Below are 22,478 nucleotides of genomic sequence, written 5' to 3'. Positions count from 1 at the left end.
TTAGTACTGTCTTCAGTGGAGTACAATTGGTGGCTTGTGCGACTCACCACACCCCCAGTACGTTGTCTGATGGTGAACTGGTGACCATTCTACTTGGGTTAATGGGATCCCCCTGGAGTTGAGCTGGTTTGAAGATGATGTTCCTAGCCATGGAATTTCAGAATGAAAGTCTGACCTCTGTAGGCTCAGTTCATTAACACTTGAATTAGGTATTTCTTTTGATACAACACTTGAATTAGGTAGATTCACCGTGCTCTGGAACAGCCAGCATGCCCTGTTAACAGGGGTTGGGAGGGATCAACATGAATTGGATCAATCAACCTTTTTCCACAACTCCAGCTAACCCAGCAAGCTGGGTGGCCCCATTGGGCCAAGAAGCAGGGAGCTCACCAGCTACTCTGTGCTGGAAGGCTGGGCAGCTTTATCGTACACTTAAAGCTTGGATAGTGTCAATTTGTGCTTGTTATCCGTGCAGAGTTAAGATTCTTCCCCCCACCCCCCCCCCCCCCCCCCCCCCCCCCAACTAAAGGGAGACGTTGCGTCCTTGATAATAGAGAATTTCTGCTTGTGTGAACTTCTCAATAGCTTGATTTGGAGTTTCTTAAGCAGGGTAATGGGTTTCTGTACATTTCAAGTACCCAGCTAACCAAAAAATAAACAGAATGGCTCACACGCACACCAGGAACCCTCATGAAGGTTTCCTTAAAATGGGAGTGACCAGGCCCTGGTAACATTGAAGGCTATTTTCTCTCGCAAGAAGAATCACAGTATCCATTGGGGAAATAAGCCGCTTCCAGTCAGATGTTGTAACAGGAAAAACATTCCAACAGAACAATTTCTTCCAATTGTTTTTTCATAGGATACATGAGTTGTTTGAAAAACGTATTAACAAGATATATATATAAGTAAAGAAAAAAACTGAAACTAACTCAAGAATTTATGTACAAAGGCTTCCGAACAATCGCCAGGGCAGTTGGAGATGTATCCCAATCAAACTAGCTTCACTATCAATGGCACAGTCCTCGGCCGTCATGTTCTGTGAATTGGAATTCTTTTCCTTGAACTCACTTCCACTCTTTTCCCAATCTCCGTTGTGGGATTTATATACATGTTCAGTCTGTTGGTACCAAAGACAGATAGGCCTCTCCGTGCCGACGAAACAGATGAACTACTCGGAACCAGCAAGTATTATAAAACTTCTAAAAGGGTTTGTGGTTTTGTCAGTTTTATTGTGATGGATTATGACAAAAATTCACCTCTGCAATCAATTTTAGAATACTGCGTCTCCATTAATATTTTAAAATATATATTTATATGATTTTCTGTTGGGTCTTTTTCTGCACTTAACCACACCTTCCCTCCCCATCTTATGTTTTCCCCATAAGCTAATAGATAACTCCTGCTGGGGTACATACGGTTCCTCAGTGCCAGCACGCCATCAGTAATTTCTTAGTGGCAATCCTTCACGTTTGTTCCTCAGTACTGGATGCTAAGCTGACCATTTCACTCTGAAGAGCATCGCATGGAAGTCTTTGTAGGTCCCACACATAAGTGGTTATGGGAGTAGCATTGGTTTGAATTATAGTGTCATAGAATCTCTGCAGTGCAGAAGGAGGCCATTCAGCCCATCTGCGCCGACAACAATCCCACCCAGGCCCCACTTCCGCAAGCACATGTATTACCCTGCTAGACCCCTGACACTAAGGGGCAATTTAGCATAGCCAATCAACCCAGCCCATACATCTTTGGAGTGTGGGAGGAAACCTGAGCACCCAGAGGAAACCCATGCAGACACGGGGAGAACGTGCAAACTCCACACAGACATGGGGAGAATGTGCAAACTCCACACAGTGACCCGAGGCCAGAATCGAACCCGGGTCCCTAACACTGTGAGGCCGCAGTGCTAGCCACTGTGCCGCCCCATTGGATGGGGAAATTATTAACAGCTAAGCGTGGTGTGCTTGAACCTGGCTGTCCTGTTAATATTTCTCCATTCCAGTAACTTGCATTTTTTAACCTGACCACCTCCAACATTTTTAAAAATAAATACATGCAAACTTTGCGAAATCTTCTCCATGCTGAACATAACAGAATGGAATTTAATAAGGAATCTCCTCATAGCGTTGTGGATATAATTCGGCGGAGTTTCAAATCAGACAGACTCCCCAGAACCGGTTAAAGAGGAATAAAAGCAGCAGAATGGAAAGATCAGAGGAAGAGGAGTAAATTCAAAATGCAACAGTGTTAGTTTGGGGTTTTTTTGGTAGTTATTTGACAGATTATAATGCCAGGGTGTCCTTGATCAATCTTCTCATGGTGGTACTGACCGATGTCCCAAGAGAATCAGTGATCTGATAACTGATTTTGTACAGGTAAGGCTGTACATCTCTCAGGTTCGTGTCAAAGACATTGTCCACCTCCGACTGTGTTGGCATTTTGGGCAAATACTCGTGCCGGTTCATGACCTCGATGATGTTGATGATCTTCTCGCCTAGTTTCTCGCCCACCTTCTCACGGCAGATCTGCCTCTCCTGCTCATTGGCCAGGTTCACCACGTTGAGTTTGAAGGCCCACACCTCCCATGGGATACACTCATCCGAGAACGGCCAGCGAGACTTCTTCTTCTGGTAGAACTCCAGGGAGATTTGTCCACTCCCATCGCTGCCAGAATTACGAAGGGCGTCCTACAGTTAAAAGAGAAAAATGAGATGAGAAAGACACACCCTTGGTGAGATCCATCGATCTGGAATAATTACCAAATCCCAATTGTTAGCTTGGAGTCTTAATGCACAATTCCCCTAGAGGGAAACTCTAGACCATGTGGAACTGAAGGTCCCTAGTTTGAGTTCTATTATATTCTCATCCAGCACTTGGAGGGCACTGCAATTTGATCAGGTACTCCTAGTGAGTGCAAAGTCAGTCAGGGATACCACTTGATATTAAAGTGATTCCTAGCGGTATATGTACAAGTGTTAGTGTTAGGCATGAACAGGATTGAACTGCCGCTCATTTTAGAATCACAAAATGGTTACAGAACAGAAAGAGGCCATTCAGCCCAACATGCCAGTGTCAGCTCTGTGCAAGAACAACTCAGTTAGTCCCTTTCTTTCCCTGTGGCCCTACAAATTTAGGCTGCCGACTCATACTGTTGGGGTGACATAGGAGGAATGGCCACTCGGGCAAGGTATCCAAGGGTGGGCAGCACCAGTGAAACAAAGTGCCATCGAGTCAGGAGTGGGAAACACAGTGTGGGATGTTAAACCGTCAATGTACTTTACTCTGAAGTGGTAAGCTGCAAGCTTTTCCTTTCAATTCCCCATGAAGTAAGATTTTAATCTGAGCAGTCGGGTGCAAATACTGCGTTCAGTTCTGGAGATTGAACTCATAAAATATATCATTTTGGAAACATAGAAACTAGAAGCAGGAGTAGGCTATTCAGCCCTTCATAGAGGACAAGGTACAGCACAGATTCAAAAGAATGCCACCAGAGCTTAAATTGAGGCTTTTACAATGATAAAACAGTTTGGGTAGATGCAGAAAAACTGTTTCCTCTGGTGGGGAAATCCAGTAAGAAGTCTAACAACACCAGGTTAAAGTCCAACAGGTTCATTTAAACAGGTTAGACTTCTTACTGTGTTTACCCCAGTCCAATGCCGGCATCTCCACATCATGACTACCACCGACACGGGGAAATCCAGAACAGGGTGGCATGGTGACACAGTGGTTAGCATTGCTGCCTCACAGCGCCAGAGACCCAGGTTCGATTCGCGGCCTCGGGTCTCTGTCCGTGTGGAGTTTACACATTCTCCCCGTGTCTGTGTGGGTTTCCTCCGAGTATTCCAGTTTCCTCCCACAGTCCAAAGATGTGCGGGTTAGGTGCATTGGCCATGCTAAATTGCCCCTTAGTGTCAGGGAGACTAGCTAGGGTAACTGCCTGGGTGGGATTGTGGTCGGTGCAGACTCGATGGGCCCAATGGCTTCCTTTTGCACTGTAGGATTCTATGATACTAAGAAGACATAATATTAAAATTAGTGATAGGCCACTTAAATCAGTAAGCAATTTTTTACACAGATGGCAGTGGGATTTTTGAAATCTTTTCCCCAAAGGGCTATGGGTGCTTGTTGGAGCTTTCAACACTGGAAGAGATACATTTTTTTCGGGTGAGGGATATGGAGAAAAAGATCAATGGATTTGGTACGGATCAGACATGGTTTCACTGAACGTTGGAACCAGCTTGAGGGCTACTCTTCTTCCTAGAGACAAGTGATACCTCCAGAGAGAGATGAGGAAAATAGGGTGACGGGCAAGTAACTCTACAGTAGCCACACACACCTCCAGCACTCTCAATACATCCATATTGCAATGCTCCCTGCGTATGGGTCAACACTCTATCAGTGGGATAAAGCACAAAGAAACCTAAAGACATTTTGTTTCCAAAGTCATAGAGGTTTACAACATGGAAACAGGCCCTTCGGCCCAACTTGTCCATGCTGCCCCTTTTTTTAACCACTAAGCTAGTCCCAATTGCCCGGGTTTGGCCCATATCCCTCTACATCCATCTTACCCATGTAACTGTCTAAATGCTTTTTAAAAGACAAAATTGTACCCGCCTCTACTACTTCTGAGGCTTTATAAAGCACTGGTTAGGCCCCATTTGGAGTACTGTGAGCAATTTTGGGCCCCACACCTCAGGAAGGACATACTGGCACTGGAGCGGGTCCAGCGGAGATTCACACGGATGATCCCAGGAATGGTAGGCCTGACATACGATGAACGTCTGAGGATCGTGGGATTATATTCATTGGAGTTTAGGAGGTTGAGGGGAGATCTGATAGAAACTTACAAGATAATGAACGGCTTAGATAGGATGGACGTAGGGAAGTTGTTTCCATTAACAGGGGAGACTAGGACGCGGGGGCACAGCCTTAGAATAAAAGGGAGTCACTTTAGAACAGAGATGAGGAGAAATTTCTTCAGCCAGAGAGTGGTGGGTCTGTGGAATTCATTGCCACAGAGGGCTGTGGAGGCCGAGACGTTGAGCGTCTTCAAGACAGAAATTGATAAATTCTTGATTTCTCGAGGAATTAAGGGCTATGGGGAGAGAGCGGGTAAATGGAGTTGAAATCAACCATGATTGAATGGTGGAGTGGACTCGATGGGCCGAATGGCCTTACTTCCGCTCCTATGTCTTATGGTCTTATGGTCTTACCTCTGGCAGCTTGTTCCAGACACTCACCACCCTCTGTGTGAAAAAATTGCCTCTTTGGGCCCTTTTGTATCTCTCCCCTTAAACCTATGCCCTCTAATGTTAGTCTCCCCTACCTTTGGGAAAAGATGTTGACTATCCCGCTGATCTGTGCCCCTCATTACAAGTAATTCGGCAACAGAGCACAGCCAAAGTACTAGATCTTTATGTGATATTTTATCAATGTTACTATGATGCTACTAAGGGCATCATAGCATGGTGGCACAGTGGGTTAGCACTGCTGCCTCACAGTGCCAGGGACCTGGGTTCAATTCCAGCCTCGGGTGACTGAGTTTGCACATTCTCCCTGTGTCTGCATCGGTTTCCTCCGGGTCCTCCAGTTTCTTCCCACACTGTGCAGGTTAGGTTGATTGGCCGTGCTAAATTGACCATCAATGTCAGGAGGATGAGCAGGGTAAATACGTGGGGTTATGGGAATGGGGCCTGGGTGGGATTGGTGTCGGTACAGGCTCAAGAGGCCGAATGGCCTCCTTCTGCACTGTATGGATTCTATGATCAATGCCCTGGCAAATTTTCTTTTTTCTCTAAAGCTGCAAAACACAGTGAACACACTCTCCCTTCCTTTAAAGACACTCCTTAAAACCTACCACCTTTTAGTGGACTGTCCTAATATCTCCTTATGTGGCTCGGTGTCTAGTTTTGTTTCATCTTGTTCTTGTGGGGTGCCTTGAGATGTTTTACTATGGTAGGGGTGCTGCTATATGAATGTAAGTTGTTGTTCCTGACTGTGCTAAAATCATAGTCCACCGCAGCCAGCTTCCCTTCTCAGGATCTCAAATCTCTGCAATTCCTTAGCTCCCTCAGTCTCTCCTGCAATCCACATTCTTTTTAAGTACCAAGCTTGGCGTCACTCAGTGACTACTCTACTCATCTCATTTCCTCGGGTTAAAAATTGGTGCACTCTTTTTATGTGGGTGCCAGGTGATTGTGATTTGAAACCTGCCTGTTCTGGTGGAGGTGGACAATATGTAAATTAGATGCATCTACCTCATCTTTTTTATTCATTCAAGGGACATGGGTGGCGCTGGCTGGGCCAGCATTTTATTGTCCATCCCTAGTTGCCCTTGGAGGGCAGCTGAGAGTCAACCACATTGCTGTGGCTCTGGAGTCACATGTAGGCCAGACCAGGTAAGGACGGCAGATTTCCTTCCCTAACGGACATTGGTGAACCAAATGGGTTTTCCCAACAATCGACAATGGTTTCATGGTCGTCAGTAGGTTCTTAATTCCAGATCTTTTTAAAATTGAATTCAAATTCCACCATCTGCCATGCGGGAACCTGGGTCCCCAGGACAATAGCTGAGTTTCTGGATTAATAGTCTGCACGACTGTAACACATGAGCCCTGAGCTGCTGGCACTTCCCCTTGACATTCAGTGGCAGTACCATGTGTGGTGATTGTCCCTTGAAAGGCAACACAGCAGAGTAAGGGTCACATGGCCTATGCCAGCAATCGGGACTCTGAATCATCCCATGGCGCGAGAGGCTTTGAGGCAAAGAGAGATATTTTTGGAGCTAACCACAGCCATGATGCTGCTTACTGCTGTTTAGTACTTCTTATCAAGAAATACTCTTTGTGTTTCCAATGAAGTCGGTGAAAGTGCATCTTTGCACCATGGCTGAAGCCCTCACTATCTCATGGGGGGTTACCATTGACCAGAAATTGAACAAGATCAGCCATATAAATACTGTGGCTGCAAAAGCAAATCAGAAGTTGGAAATTTGAGGCAGAGTAACTCACCTTGTGACTGCCCAAATCCTTTCCATCATCCACAAGGCACAAGAAAGGAATGTAATGGAATACTCTCCACTTGCCTGGATGGGTGCAGCTCCGACAACACTCAAGAAGCTTGACACCATCCAGGACAAAGCAGCCCACTTGATTGACACCCCTTCAACGGCCACTTCCTCCATCATTCTTTTTGGTTGTATCACAGCTTGGTCTGGCTCCTGCTCTGTCCAAGACCGCAAGAAACTACAAAGGTCATGAATGAAGCCCAGTCCATCACTCAAACCAGCCACCCATCCATTGGCAATGTCTACACTTCCCATTGCCTCAGAAAAGCAGCCAGCATTATCAAGGACCCAGGCACCCCGGACATACTTTCTTCCACCTTCTTCCATCGGGAAAAAGATACAGAATTCTGAGGTCACGTACCAACCAACTCAAGAACAGCTTCTTCCCTGCTGCCATCAGACTTTTGAATGGACTTACCTCGCACTAAGTTGATCTTTCTCTACACCCTAGCTATGGCTGTAACACTACATTCTGCACTCTCTCCTTTCCTTCTCTATGTACAGTATGCTTTGTTTGTATAGCGCACAAGAAATAATACTTTTCACTGTCTACTAATACATGTGACAATAATAAACCAAATCAAATCACCTACACACAGTGTCAGCTATGTGTGTCATCTACAAGATACGTTACAACAATTTACCATGGCTCCTTCAACAGCACCTTCCAAACCCGCGTCCTCGCATGGTGGCAGTGGTTAGCACTGCTGCCTCACAGCGCCAGGGACCCAGGTTCGATTCCCGGCTTGGGCGACTGTGCGGCGTCTGCACGTTCTGCCCGTGTCTGCGTGCGTTTGCTCCGGTTTCCTCCCAGGTTGGCCATGCTTAATTCTCCCTCAGTGTACCCCAACAGACACCTGAGTGTGGCGACTGAGGGATTTTCACAGTAACTTCATTGCAGTGTTAATATAAACCTACTTGTGGCACTAATAAATAAATATGTACCTATGTAATGTCGGAAATGGACTAGCCAAATTACAAACAGCAATTTATTGATGTTGATTGAGGAACGCCTGCCCACTTGCGACACTCAATAAATAAAGTTAAACTGATGGGAGTACCGCATTATCGGATCATTCTGGTGAAATATTAAACGGGGGGGGGGGGGAGGGGAACCCAACTCCGTGGGATCATTTATGTCCATCTGAGAGGGGGGGGGAGCTCCGGTTAAGGCTTGGCGGGCACCTCCGACAGTGCGGCTCTCCTCCGGCGCTGCCCTGGAGTTAGGTCTCAGCCTTGGTTTGGAGATCGGGGCTCTGGGAGAGCTGATTAGATTCGGAGTCCGAGGCTGACACTGCTGTTGTAGGCCCCTCGGCCAGTCGTTACGAAAAGAATGCAGCCGGGGACAGACGGTGGAACTTGTCCTGAATTTGAACAGCGGCCCCGGTATTGTGAGCCGCTTACTCACCTACCCCCACTGCCTCCCGACCCCTGGATGGATAGAGACCCAGGCTTATTTTGGAAGGTCGGGGGTGGGGGGGCGGGAACTCACCTTAAACTCGCCGACCGATCGGCGCAGCGTGCGGTCCAGCTCGTCGGAGGAGACCCGCACGTAGGTGCAGTCGACAAAGTCGCAGTCCACGTCCTCGGTGCCCACCGTGCCGATGGAGTAGGTGCCCTCCTTCTTGTAGTGGAACTTGCCCGAGCTGCGGTGCAGCAGCACGGTGTGGAGCACGGCCAGCACCGTCTCCTCGATCTGCCTGGCCTCCACCGTCAGCTCCAGGGTCTGCGAGCGGCAGTTCATGCCGGCGGCGGGTCTGGACAGAGTGTCTCCGGACCAGCCGTGTGCCTGCTGGAACCTTGCGGAAACAATGTAACCATCAACAATGGGAAATGGAACGCGATCAGTTTCCGCTACAATGTAAACATTCCACTGGGTGACATCATCCTCTTTGGCCTGGGGGCGGGGCCGGGGGAGGCAGGACATCTCAGTGCAGCCCATCTTACTGTAGCCTGACTAGGACATAACACTCCAAAGAAATTAACGCGAAATTGCTTCTGGGGATTTTCCTCCACAATAGAAGTTTAAAGTTTTATCCATTAGTGTCACTAGTAGGCCCAATCCACCACACAAACCAGCCTTCCATCCATTGACACTTCCCGCTGCCTCCGCAAAGCACAGTAAGAAGTCTCACAACACCAGGTTAAAGTCCAACGGGTGTGCTCGGCAAAGCAGCCAGCATAATCAAGGACCCCACGCACCCCGGACATTCTCTCGTCCACCTTCTTCCGACGGGAAAAATATACAAAAGTCTGAGGTCACGTACCAACCGACTCAAGAACAGCTTCTTCCCTGCTGCCATCAGACTTTTGAATGGACCTACCTCGCATTAAGTTGATCTTTCTCTACACCCTAGCTATGACTGTAATACTACATTCTGCACTCTCCTTCTCTATGAATGGTATGCTTTGTCTGTATAGCATGCAAGAAACAATACTTTTCACATGTGACAACAATAAATCAAATGGCTTACATCAACATTGTAATGAAGTTACTATGAAAATCCCCTAATCGTCACACTCCGGCGCCCGTTCAGGTACATTGAGGGAGAATTTTAGCATGGCCAATACATCTAACCAGTGTGTCTTTCAGACTGAGGGAGGAAACCGGAGCACCTAGAGGAAACCCGCACAGACATGGGGAGAATGTGCTGACTCTGCACAGATAGTGACCCAAGCTGGTAATTGAACCCGGGTCCCTGACGTTGTGAGGCAGCAGTGCTAACCATTGTGCCACCATACCGCCATATTTGTGTCACAAGTGGGCTTACATCAACACTGCAATAAAGTTACTGTGAAAATCCCCGAGTTGCCACACTCTGGCGCCTTTTCGGGTACACCAAGTGAGAATTTTAGCATGGCCAATGCACCTAACCGGCACGTCTTTTGGACACCAATACCTTGGCTAAGATCAAGTGTAGTATCTGTTCTTATCGCTTCACAGCCTTTTGGCTAAGATCAAGCATCAGATCAAGCCCAAGATGGGGTGCAATGCCTCATCTTGTCAGCTTGGATCTTGTTTATCTCTCTTGTGGGGACCTTGAATTGGATTCAATTGGAATTTGAATTTGGTTTTTGGAGCAAGCAAGGAATGGATTTGGGTTTGCCCAGTCCACTTTGAGCATTGGCTTTGTAACTTTAAAAACAAAGTAAAATTTTTTAAAGATACCTTCCCCCTCCTCTCCCCAACACTTAGCTTACCCCCTTTCTTGATTTGCTTTATTATTGTCACATGTATTGGGATACAGTGAAAAGTATTGTTTCTTGTGCACTATGCAGACAAAGCATACCATTCATAGAGTACATAGGGGAGAAGGAAACAAGAGGGTGCAGAGTGTAGTGTTACAGTCATAGCCAGGGTGTCGAGAAAGATCAACTTAATGCGAGGTAGGTCCATTCAAAAGTCTGATGGCAGCAGGGAAGAAGCTGTTCTTGAGTCCGTTCGTACGTGACCTCAGACTTTCTGTCATCCTTGCCCCTGGGAGGGAGGGAGTTCTTTAAGAAGGGAGGTACGTTGGAAATTAGGTCATTTGTGCAGATCAAAACTTTAGCAGGGAAGGGTTTTCCAAAACCCTTGAGGGGTCTAAGGCACGAATAGTTGAGAAGAAACTTGTGATACTAATAAATAAACTTTAAATAGAGCTAGAGAGAGATAAATAGATAGATAGATAATTAGACAGAGAGATGGATAAATAGGGAGATGGCAAGACTTTGAGGGAGATAGATAAATAGAGAGCAAGGTAGAGATGTCGATAAATAGAGAGATAGTGAGTTTAAAGTTTATTTATTAGTGTCACAAGTAGTCTTATATTAACACTGCAATGAAGTTACTGTGAAAATCCCCTAGTCGCCACCTTCTGGTGCCTGTTCAGGTACACTGAGGGAGAATTTAGCATGGCCAATGCACCTAACCAGCACGTCTTTCGGAGGGGTAGATAAATAGAGATGAGATAGACTTATGAGAGAGACAAATAAATAGAGATAGAAAGACTCAGAGACAGATAAGTAGAGAGAGCAAGGCAAAGGTGGATAAATAGAGAGAAAGTGAAGGGTAGATAAGTGGAGATAGAGAGACTATGAGAGAAAGAACCATAGAAAAGTTACAGCACAGAAGGAGGCCAATCGGCTCATCATGCCCATGCCAGCCCAAGGACACCCAGGTGCTCTTTCTAATCCCACTTTCCTGCACCTGGTCCATAGCCCTGCAGCTTCCAGCACTTAAGGTGCATATCCAGGTACTTTTTAACAGAGTTTAGAGTCTCTGCCTCCACCACCAACTCGGGCAGTGAATTCCAGACACCTTTTGCCTAAAAAGAGATAAATAGAACACGGCAGGGATAGATAAATTGAGAGAGCGAGATAAATATAGAGAGAAACAGGGGGTAGATAAACCAAGATAGAGAGGCTTTGAGAGAAAGAGATATACAGAACAAGGCTGAGATGGATAAATGGAGAGATAAATAGAGAGAGAGATAAATAGAGAGAGAGATAAATAGAGAGAGAGATAAATAGAGAGAGATAGAGAGAGCAAGGGAAAGATAGATAGATAGATGTAAATAAATGGAGATATAGAGACTGAGAGAAAGAGATATATAGAACAAGGCAGAGATGGATAAATAGAGAGGTAAGAAGAGAGAGAGAGATAAATAGAGAGATAGAGAGAGCAAGGGAAAGATAGATAGATAGATAGATAGATAGATAGATAGATAGATAGATGTAAATAAATGGAGATATAGAGACTGAGAGAAAGAGATATATAGAACAAGGCAGAGATGGATAAATAGAGAGGTAAGAAGAGAGAGAGAGATAAATAGAGAGAGATAGAGAGAGCAAGGGAAAGATAGATAGATAGATAGATAGATAGATAGATAGATAGATAGATAGATAGATAGATAGATAGATAGATAGATAGATAGATGTAAATAAATGGAGATATAGAGACTGAGAGAAAGAGATATATAGAACAAGGCAGAGATGGATAAATAGAGAGAGAGAGCAAGGAATAAATATGTATGTATAGGGAGAGTTTGAGTCGATGAACAGAGAGCTCTAGCACTTGGAGCTGCCTCCTGGGTCAGTGCTGCTTTAAGATAAATAGATATATTTATATATATTATATAGAGAGAGAAAGTGTGTGGATAGATGGAGATACATATATATATAGAGAGAGGGAGTGTGAGTAGCTGAACAGAGGCAGCTCCAGCCTCCCGGGTCAGTGCTGCTTTAAGATAAATATAAATACATATATATATAGTATAGAGAGAGAGAGTAGATGAATGGAGATATATATATATGTGTGAGTAGCTGAGCAGAGGCAGCTCCTGCCTCCCGGGTCAGTGCTGCTTTAAGGCGGCCCGGGGAGGGCTCTGCATGGACCCCGCCCCTCCCTCAATGCCCGGAGAGCGGAGCCGGGATCCGGGATCCGGGAGTGGGGCAGGTGGCTGTGGGGGCGGATGGTTGGCTGCTGTGCGGCCTTTCCTCCCGCTCCGAGTCAGTGAGCTGCGGGGAGAGTGTGAGTGAGGGAGGCCGGGCGCGCTCAGTAACTGAGGCCGGGGATTGAGCTGTGTGCCTAGGCCTCAGTGCCCATCCATCACTGTGGGAGGGAATGGAGAGAGAGAGGCAGGAAAGGCTGGAAAATAAAACCCAACATCTCCAACACCAAGTAACAACTCAATAGAGTAAAAAAATAAAAATAACTCTCTGGTAAATTAATTAATTGTTAAGTTTTTCACTAATTTCCACAGGTTTGACCCTGTTTTGGTCCATTTTTAAATACATAATGCCTCTAATTTAGGAGAATACACAATGTATTTTTTAAATATGTAGTGCCTGATATTTTAAATCTATATGCATATCTATATATATTATATTCCATATATAACCTTTCCTGCCCCTATCTTGGGCCAGCCTGTGCTCTGGCCTCTGCCCCCTGTCTGAATTGGTGGTCAGGATGGAGTCTGGTTTCTTTGACGTGCTGGTGTGGGTAGGGCTGCTGGCCCTCTTCTTGGTCTCGGTCCTCACGCTGGCCTTGTACGGCCTTCAGTGGCTCTTGGGCCCCTCCCGGGCTGAGGTCAAGGCCGGGGCCGCGGCGGGCCCACCCCCGAGCGACCCCTCCGAGGGGGCAGCCGCTGCCACCGCCCTTCTCTCCTGGCTGCTCTCCTTGGAGAGCTGGAACCGCGAGTGGCAGAAGGCCTGGGTCACCGCTCTCAACGTGGAAGCTGCAAAGAACAGGGTGAGTTTCCCTCTGGATGCTTGTGTGTGTGTGTGAATCAGCTGGGAGGAGGGGGGAGGTGCGTGGAGGTTCGTCGGTCACTATCGGACCAGGATGGACATGTGGGGGTGAGGTTGGTCGGTATCTGACCAGCATGGATATGTACGGGTCGGGTTGAGGTTGGTCGGTCAGTATTTGACCAGGATGGATATGTACGGGTAGGGGTGAGGTTGGTCAGTCAGTATTTGACCAGGATGGATATGTAGGGGTGGGGGGTGAGATTGGTCGGTCAGTATCTGACCAGCATGGACATGTAGGGATGAGTTTGGTCGGTCAGCATCTGACCAGCATGGACATGTGGGGGTAGGGGTGAGGTTGGTCGGTCAGTATCTGACCAGGATGGACACACGCGGGGGTTGGATTTGGGGGGGGCGGGTGATGGAGTGAATGAGTTTGGAATTAATTATGCTGAGTTTTGATGTTGCGTACAGTGGAACTGTAGTGATGTGGAAGAATGTGTAGCATAGGATATTTTGAATGTAATTATACGTTACTACTTTAGGGCTAGATTTTTACATTCTTATTAATTTGTCCATGTGATGTGTGTAATTATGCTTGAATACAACTGAGTGGCTTGCTGGGCCATTTAGCAGAGTAGTTAAGAGCCAACTATTTTGTTGTAGGTCTGGAGTTGCATGTCGAGCAGACTGGGTTAGGATGGCAGATTTCCTAATGGGTAATAATGAACCAGGTGGCTTTTTATGACAATTCAGTAGTTACATAGTCTTCATTGCTAATATGAGGATGTTATTCTGTGTGTATTTTTGATTAGCTTCAGTTTAAATTTCCCCTGTGCCTTGGTGGTATTTGAATTCCTCTTGCTGGTTGTATGTATTGCTAGTGCTGCAACGTAACCTCTCTACTATCATTTCTGGTGTTAAATGTCAAGCTGTCATTCACTCTTTGATGTTATATGTCCTTGTGATGTATTTTCAGTACTTGTGGGGTTTTTTTAAAGCACAGTGGCGCAGTGGTTAGCACTGCTGCCTCACAGCGCCAGGGACCCGGGTTCAATTCCGGACTTGGGTAACTGTCTGTGTGGAGTTTGCACATCCTCCCCAAGTCTGCGTGGGTTTCCTCCCGGGTCGAAAGATGTGCGGGTTAGGTGGATTGGCCATGCCAAATTGCCCCTTAGTGTCCCAGGATGCGTAGACTGGAGAGATTAGAGCGCTGGGTAAACGTGGGGTTACGGGGATTGGGCCTGGTGGGATTGTTGTCGGTGCAGGCTTGATGGGCCGAATGGCCTCCTCCTGCACTGTAGACATTCTATGATCTGACTTTTTGTGGATGACCTTGACTGTGAGGACCTGCGGAAACCGAATTTGAAGGAACGTTTCCACCAGGATTCCAGCTTAAATTGTAGGGCTATATTCACAAAATGATCATTCAGTTTTTAAAATGCAGCATAAGTCCTTCCCAGTTTGTATAGGGTATGGAGGGATCTTATTTTTAAAGTTTAAATTTTTTTATTAGTGTCACAAGTAGGCTTACATTAACACTGCAATGAAGTTACTGTGAAAATCCTCTAGTCGCCACACTCTGGCACTTGTTCGGATGCACTGAGGGAGAATTTAGTACGGCCAATGGACCAAACCAGCACGTCTTTCAGGCTGTGGGAGGAAACCGGAGCACCCGGAGGAAACTCACAGACACAGGGAGAACATGCAGACTCTGCACAGACAGAGACCCAAGTTGGGGATCGAACCTGTGTCCCTAGCGCTGTGAGGCCGCAGTGCTTTTCACTGTGCCACCACCTTATGGAGGAGGTATGTAGTGCTAGGATTCAGATTTATTCTCTCCAGTTCATGTCCTCAGTGATAGGAGCAATTTTAATTAATAGATCAACAGTAGAATACTAGAAGCACAGTTCAACATTTAAATCTAGTCGATGAATATTTTTTCTCCCTCTGAAGCACTGATGCCAATTCTGTTACAGAGAAAGAAAATGCAGTTTAGCAAATGAGGTGCAATCAGTTCACTCTCTAAGCGACCCTTCGCTGAACTGCCAGCAGTACTTAAGTCAGTGAATCGTGGGTACATTTGCCACTAAAGAACGTAAGCACATCATAGAAACTGACCGTTCAGTGCAGAGAGAGCGATGTACTGTCTCACAGATGAGATGTTGCAGAGCTGTTCAGTTGGGCAGCAGAGATCTCAAAATATTATTTGAAGAAAAGTGGGATGTGGGGGAATGGTGGGGGGAGGGGAATATGAGGGGTGGGAGTAGGATGGGAGAGGTGGATGTTGGGGGGGGCATACGAGGGGGGTGGGAGTGCTAGTAAGATGGGAGGGGTGGATGTTGTGGGGGGGGTGAGGGGGGGGCATATGAGGGATGGTAGTAGGATGTTGCGGGGGGGGGGGGGGGCATCCTTTTAGTGGCTTTGTCAGTATTTGCTTCTCAACATCACCAAAACTTGCTTTCCTGTCATTTGTCTTTATGGCTGAGGGATTTTGCTGTGTGCAAGTTGCCTGCTTTATTTCCCTGTTTTACAACAGCAATTGCATTCCCAAAAGTATTTAACTAGTTGTAGGCTACTTTGAAGCATTTTAACCTGAAGATTTTAAGTTCCCCTTTTCAATTGACTGAACTAACTCATTGGAGAAGTTTAGATTATGCACAATAAAAGATATTGAGATAACCTTCCTGGATATTTATAACACTTCAGTATTTCCAATGCCTATTTGCTCCATATGATTTCTCCTTTTTTTTTGATGTTTTAATTTACCTGTTTTTCATTTTGGTGAGTTGATTGCTGGAAAGATACGTCATGTGGGCTAAAATCCAAACAGGCTACTCTGTTTCCTCTCCCTGAATCCTTGTTCTACTGAATTGCATCGTCTAATACTCTCTCTTTTCTCCAGGACTGTAAAACTTTCGATTGCTAGGCATGTCCCTTCCTCTTATGCTCTTATAGGCGTTTTATACCCAAGCCTCGTGTCATCTAACCACTTGGTTTTCTTGTTTTAATCACTCCTGTCCCTTGCCCATCATGAGCCTTCCCTCTTGTTTCCCCTCTGCCACCTTCCACCTTTTCCAGGTCCTCTCCCTGCTCATAAACTGGTAAAGAATCATAGAATCCCCACAGTGCAGAAAGAGGCCATTCGGCCCATCGAGTCTGCACCGACTCTCCGAAAGAGAATCCCACCCAGGCCCTCCCCTCCACCCTACTCCATGCATTTACCATGTCCAATCCACCTTGTCTACACATCTTTGGACACTAAGGGGCAATTTAGCATGGCCAATCCCCCTAACCTGCACACCTTGGGACTGTGGGAGGAAACCGGAGGAAACCCACACAGACACGGCGAGAACGTGCAAACTCCACACAGCCACCCAAGGCCGGAATCGAGCCCAGGTCTCAGGCGTTGTGAGGCAGCAGTGCTAACCACTGTGCCATCCTAAATTTCTTCCAAGTGTTACAAAAGGTGGTCAACCTCAAACAGCAACTCTGTTTATCTCTCTCCACAAATGCTGCTCAACACTCCAAGTTTTCCCAGCATTTTCTGTTCACTTGACCTGCTTTTCTTTCGATCACTCGCTCTCTCTCTTGCTCTCTCTTTCTCAATCTTGCTAGTGGATGGAGTTTTCATTTTGCAGTTTCTTTTTAACTAAAAGTTGGAAAGGCAAGATGAGCATTGATGAATGGGAATCTCATCCCAAGTGAGCGATGGTGGTTAGCCCTGCTGCCTCACAGCGCCAGAGACCCGGGTTCCATTCCGGCCTCGGGTCACTATCTGTGTGGAGTTTGCACATTCTCCCCATATCTGCGTGGGTTTTCTCCGGTTTCCTCCCACAGTCCAAAGATGTGTGGGTTAGGTTGATTGGCCAGGTTAAATTTACCCTTGTGTCGGGGGGATTCGCAGGGTTAATATGTGGGGTTATGTGAATAGGGCCTGGGTGGGATTGTGGTTGGTGCAGAGTCAATGGGCCAAATGGCCTCCTTCTACACGCTCGGGATTCTATGAAGTGTTGGATGACATGTTTGTTCAACTCCCCCATCCCCCCCCAAACCTCTGCTCTAATTGCTGGTCTCTGCTGCAATGCATTAGGGAGGTGTTGTATGTCACCATGGAGACTCTACAGCAATGGAGAGGAACGCAGAAAGAAAGAACCGCTGAATTAAGAGCATCATTTGTTGGCGGGTGGACTGTTTGTGTACCCATTCCCCATCCGCAAGTTGCTGCTACATACAGACTGGGGAATGGAAAGATGGAAGAACGAGTGGGAATGAGGTTAATCTTCATCCATCAAGGATGGGCGCACAAAAATGAAAGACGTTAATGGCCAAAGCGAGGTTTAATTAACAGGGTTGAATGTGTCGTACAGAATGATTTGTATGTCACCAAATCCCTCGGGTTCTATTTCAAGTGTCGCTTGTGGGAGTAACGTTGATGATAGTTATGGGGCTCTGCTGTAAAGCACTGAGGGATTACAAAAGCAAATATGCGATAATACCCTGACACCCGCGGTACAGGAACGTGGAAACAGCAGCAGGCCATTCAGCACCTCGAGCCTGTTGTCAAAACTTCAATATGAAAGTGAAAGGATATATTGTCAGCTTCCATTCGCCAGTTCTGATGATTGGCCTCACACGGTATACTTTTCCAAATCACTCACTGATCTACTGTTTATTTGCGGTTACTTTTCCTGGGGTTTTTTATTGTGGTTGCCAGAAAATGTTTTTTGTCGTGGCTCTGCAGTCAGTATTTATTCAGTCTTATCTGTGGATTCAGTATTGTTGAATGAGAAGGGTGGGGCAGCAGGAAGAAAGGGCCATCTCTTTTGTTTGAATGCCGAATATGACTTGAACTTTGAGATCCTGGCAAACATTAACTTTACTTGCCCGCTGCTGTGTCTCTTTGGAAACAGCTCGTACGATCTTACAGCGCAGAAGGAGGCCATTCAGTCTGTGCCAGCTCTCTTCAAAGAACAGTCCAATTTTGTCTTGCATCTGAGCTTTTTGTGCATAATCCTGCAAATTAATCTTTTAAGGATGTATCCGAATACCAGACAGAGGGAAAAAGAGTGTGATTTGATTTATTATTGTCACATGTATTAGTATACATTGTTTCTTGCACGCTATACAGACAAGGCATACCGTTCACTGTGGCGCAGTGGTTAGCACTGCTGCCTCACAGCGCCAGGGACCTGGGTTCGATTCCTGGCTCGGGTCGCTGTCTGTGTGGAGTTTGCACATTCTCCCCGTGTCTGCGTGGGTTTCCTCCAGGTGCTCCGGTTTCCTCCCACAGTCCAAAGATGTGTGGGTTAGGTGGATTGGCCATGCTAAATTGCCCCCTTGTGTCAGGGGGAACTAGCTAGGATAAATGCATGGGGTTATGGGGATAGTGCCTGGGTGGGATTGTGTTCGGTGCAGACTCGATGGGCCGAATGGCCTCCTTCCGCACTGAGAATTCTATGAGAAGGAAATGAGAGGGTGCAGAATGTAGTGTTACAGTCAGAGCTAGGGTGTAGAGAAAGATCAACTCAGTGCGAGGTAGGTCCATTCAAAAGTCCGATGGCAGCAGGGAAGAAGCTGTTCTTGAGTCGGTTGGTACGTGACCGTAGACTTTTGTATCTTTTTCCTGGCATTAGAAGGTGGAAGAGAGAATGTCGGGGCGCGTGGGGTCCTTGATTATGCTGGCTGCTTTTCTGAGGCAGCGGGAAGTGTAGACAGAGTCAATGGATGGGAGGCTTTATTCATCTAGTCTTTTGGGAAGTCCCAAAGCATTTCACAGCTAACCAATATTGTCACAAAAATACTGATAAATCCAGCAATGCAGTCTGCACATGATTAGATCTCAAAACAACATACTGCATTAGTGGCCCCTTCATTTCTTAGCCACCTGTGGTAGGAATGATAAGGCAAGATAGATTGTTAGGTAGATTGGAGAAGTTGGAACTATTCTCCTTGGAGAAGAGAAGGCTGAGAGGAGATTTGTTCAAAATCATGAAGGGGCCTGGACAGAGTAGATAGGGGGAAACAGTCCCCATTGGTGGAAGGATCGAGTTCCAGAAGAGAGAGACTTAAGGTAATTGGAAAAGAAGCAAAAGAGACATGAGGAAAAACTTTTCACGCAGTGGTTAAGATGTGGAATGCACTGCCTGAGACTGTGGTGGAGGTAGGTTCAACTGATGTGATTTGATGTATTATTTTCACATGTACTGGGATACAGTGAAAGGTATTGTTTCTTGCGTGCTATACAGACAACGCATACCGTTCACAGGGTATGTACATGGGGGAGAAGGATAGGAGAGGGTGCAGAATATAGTGTTACAGTCATAGCTAGGGTGGAGAGAAAGCTCAACTTAATATCAGGTAGGTTCATTCAAAAAGTCTGATGGCAGCAGGAAAGAAGCTGTTCTTGAGTCGGTTGGTACTTGACCTCAGATTTTGTACCTTTTCCCCATTGGAAGAAGGTGGAAGAGAGAATGTCCAGGGTGCATGATTATGCTGTCCGTTTTGCCGAGGCGGCAGGGAGTGGAGACGGAGTCAATGGATGGGAGGCTGGTTTGTGTGATGGACTGTAAAAATTGGTAAGAGCTGTAGCGGCCATGCCCAATTTCCTTCGTCTCCTGAAGATTTGAGGAATTCGAGAGAGAATTGGATGATAACTTGAATGTGCAGAGTTAGGGAGAGAGGGTGAGGGGGTGCATTGAGCTAGCACAGACACAACGGCCTGAGTGGCTGCCTTCTGTGCTGTAACTATTCTATGATGAGACATGTGTGCCATGGGATATTTGTACACTCACTCGATCTGACAGATATGGCATCAGTCGAGCAACTCATTCAAAAGCTGATACTTATGACAATCCATGGCGCCACACTGGGGATGCGAGAACCATCCCCTTAGCATTGCACATGGGATGCCAGAACCACCACCACCACCCCAGTGCTGCACTAGGGGGCATAGATGTAGTGAGGTGGTTATTGGGTTCAATAATCGGGTCCAGTGAAAATTCTCATGTGGTAACATTTCAAATAATGCACTTCTTGGATGACTCTGGGAACGATACTGCAACTTGGCGAATCGGAAAGCCCCTAGCTTGTTTTAAATACACTGATCTCAGGCTAGTGTAGCCTGCCTTGCTCTACAATTAGTTGACATACCTGAGACTATTTCCAGACTAGTCACAATCCTGACTTGGACATATATTGCTCTCTCTACACTGTTGCTGGGTCGAAATCTTGGTACTCCCTCTCTTAGCAGCACAGTGGATGTACCTACACCTTGGGGACTGTAGTAGTTCAAGAAGCCAGCTCACCACCTTTGCGAGGGTAATTATGGATGTGCCATAAATGCTGGCTTAGCCAATGATGCCCACATCCCATGAATGAATGAAAAAAACTGTTTTGAGAAGGAATGTGTTGCAATAGTGTTGGCATAATCAGGCGGTTAACACATGGGGCTGAGCAGAGTTTTCAGCTTGGCATATTTGATGAATTTCCTTACTGTTTAACTGTGTAGCATAGAATAGACGACTGTGACTGAATTAATTTCAACATGGAGATGCCGGCGTTGGACTGGGGTGAGCACAGTAAGAAGTCTCACAACACCAGGTTAAAATCCAACAGGTTCACCTGATGAAGGAGGTGCAAACTCAGAAGAGCATTGACAGTCGTGTTGACGGTATGGGGCAAGATGAGAAAAAGAGAGAAGGGATTTCGGAAAACAATCTTTCTCTTTTCAGTTTGTGTGTGTGTCAGTGTACATATGAGATCAGCACTGAACTCACTTGGACTTTATTGAAGATGGAGGGAGGTATATGTATTTTAAAATAAACAAGCTCTGGTGGATTTGCATTGCATGTCCTCATGTCAATATATCCTTTCTGAGGTTTGTATTTCAGCCCCTTTGTGATAAAGGCAGTGTTTCACGGACAATCTAAGTTACTTTTTGCACCTTTCTACTCGCCTTTAGTGATTTCTGTATGTGGAACCCTAAATCTCCCTGTTTCTCCACAGTTCTTAGCTTGCTGATGTTTCAGAAATACACCTGGATATCTGGATTTGTCCATCTCGGGAACACTGAAGATATAGCCAGATGATTTGTCCTTTACGCCACACAATAGAAGTTGCCACCACTAAGCCAAATCTCCATATTTAAGCCAGGAACACTCGAGTCACTGCTACACTTCAGTGTTCCGTGTCTATCCAAAAAGTCCACAAACTTCACCAATGTCACACAATTTTACATTCCTTTTGCATCCATGTGACAGACTTAACACAGTTGGCTATATTTTTAAAGTTTATTTATTAGTATCACAAGTAGGCTTACATTAACACTGCAATTAAGTTACTGTGAAAGAATGCGAGTTGGTGCAGTTGTATAGGGAAAGCAACGGAACTAGTGGGTTTACATTGTTACAAATATATTTTTTAGCACTGCCTCTTTAATTTAGGGTAAAATGGAGGATTTAAGGGGGTCATGTGGCCACTGATTTCTACTGATGAGCCTGGGCGGCTCGGGGCTCAGGTTGTCTTACTGGGAAGAAGGTGTGAGATATTCACATTTGTAAACAATGACAAGAGCAGCTGTGCTGACAATGGATGGACTTAGTCTCCAACTCCCAAGGAGATGTTAGGAATGTCATGTTTTGCAAACTGTCTATTTAATTCCCAGGTAGAATGAAGTCGAAGAGATGGGTAATTAATTAGCGTTTCTACCTCGATACAAGGCCCATGTGATTCATATTGCCATTAAGATTGACTTTGAGAGGGGAAAAGTCCATAGGAAGTCATTATAGGATTGGGTTATGGATTTTCTTAAAACATTGCTGAGCCTCAACAATATAGTCAGTCTGCAAGAATCTTCGAGGGAGAGCAGAAAGGTAGAGTTAGCACATCTCTATTGTTCACCAGGTAGTCTGCAGGTGGCATCTCCTCGGATAATAGAGACCAAATTCTTTATCGTCGAAACAAGGCTGGAAGATTCACCTAGCATTGTGTCACCACAACGAAGGAGGAAAACATAGAGTTATGGAAATATTGGACTTTAAATAAGACCCGAGATTTTTTAAAATGGGGACACAAGCCACTGGCTGAATTGTTGCAGGGTCTTTCTTGAAGAGATAATGGAACTTCATCCTATTACCTGACAAGTTACTTCTAAGAAGCATCCAAAAAGTAAATGCCATTGTTGTCT

General features: G+C 46.0%; 2 protein-coding genes across 2 annotated transcripts in view; one reads left to right on the top strand and one right to left on the bottom strand.

The window, feature by feature from the left end:
- Positions 1-205: 205 nt before the first annotated feature.
- On the bottom strand, positions 206-8,956 carry atg101 (autophagy related 101). Its single transcript, XM_078233006.1, has 2 exons — positions 8,556-8,956; positions 206-2,684 (listed from the first exon to the last, which is right to left on the bottom strand). The coding sequence occupies exons 1-2, from the start codon at positions 8,805-8,807 to the stop codon at positions 2,280-2,282; spliced, it is 657 nt and encodes a 218-aa protein (XP_078089132.1). The 5' UTR covers positions 8,808-8,956; the 3' UTR covers positions 206-2,279.
- A 3,527-nt stretch (positions 8,957-12,483) lies between these two features.
- c2cd2 (C2 calcium dependent domain containing 2) overlaps positions 12,484-22,478 on the top strand; it is a 62,296-nt gene continuing 52,301 nt past the window's right edge. Inside the window, exon 1 of the mRNA XM_078233019.1 lies at positions 12,484-13,295. Within this exon, the coding sequence (XP_078089145.1) occupies positions 13,014-13,295 (282 nt within the window). The 5' untranslated portion in view covers positions 12,484-13,013. The remainder of the gene's footprint in view (positions 13,296-22,478) is intronic.

The sequence above is a fragment of the Mustelus asterias genome, chromosome 17, assembly GCF_964213995.1.
Source record: "Mustelus asterias chromosome 17, sMusAst1.hap1.1, whole genome shotgun sequence".
NCBI lineage: Eukaryota > Metazoa > Chordata > Chondrichthyes > Carcharhiniformes > Triakidae > Mustelus > Mustelus asterias.
This window is presented reverse-complemented; position numbering and strand designations above follow the sequence as displayed.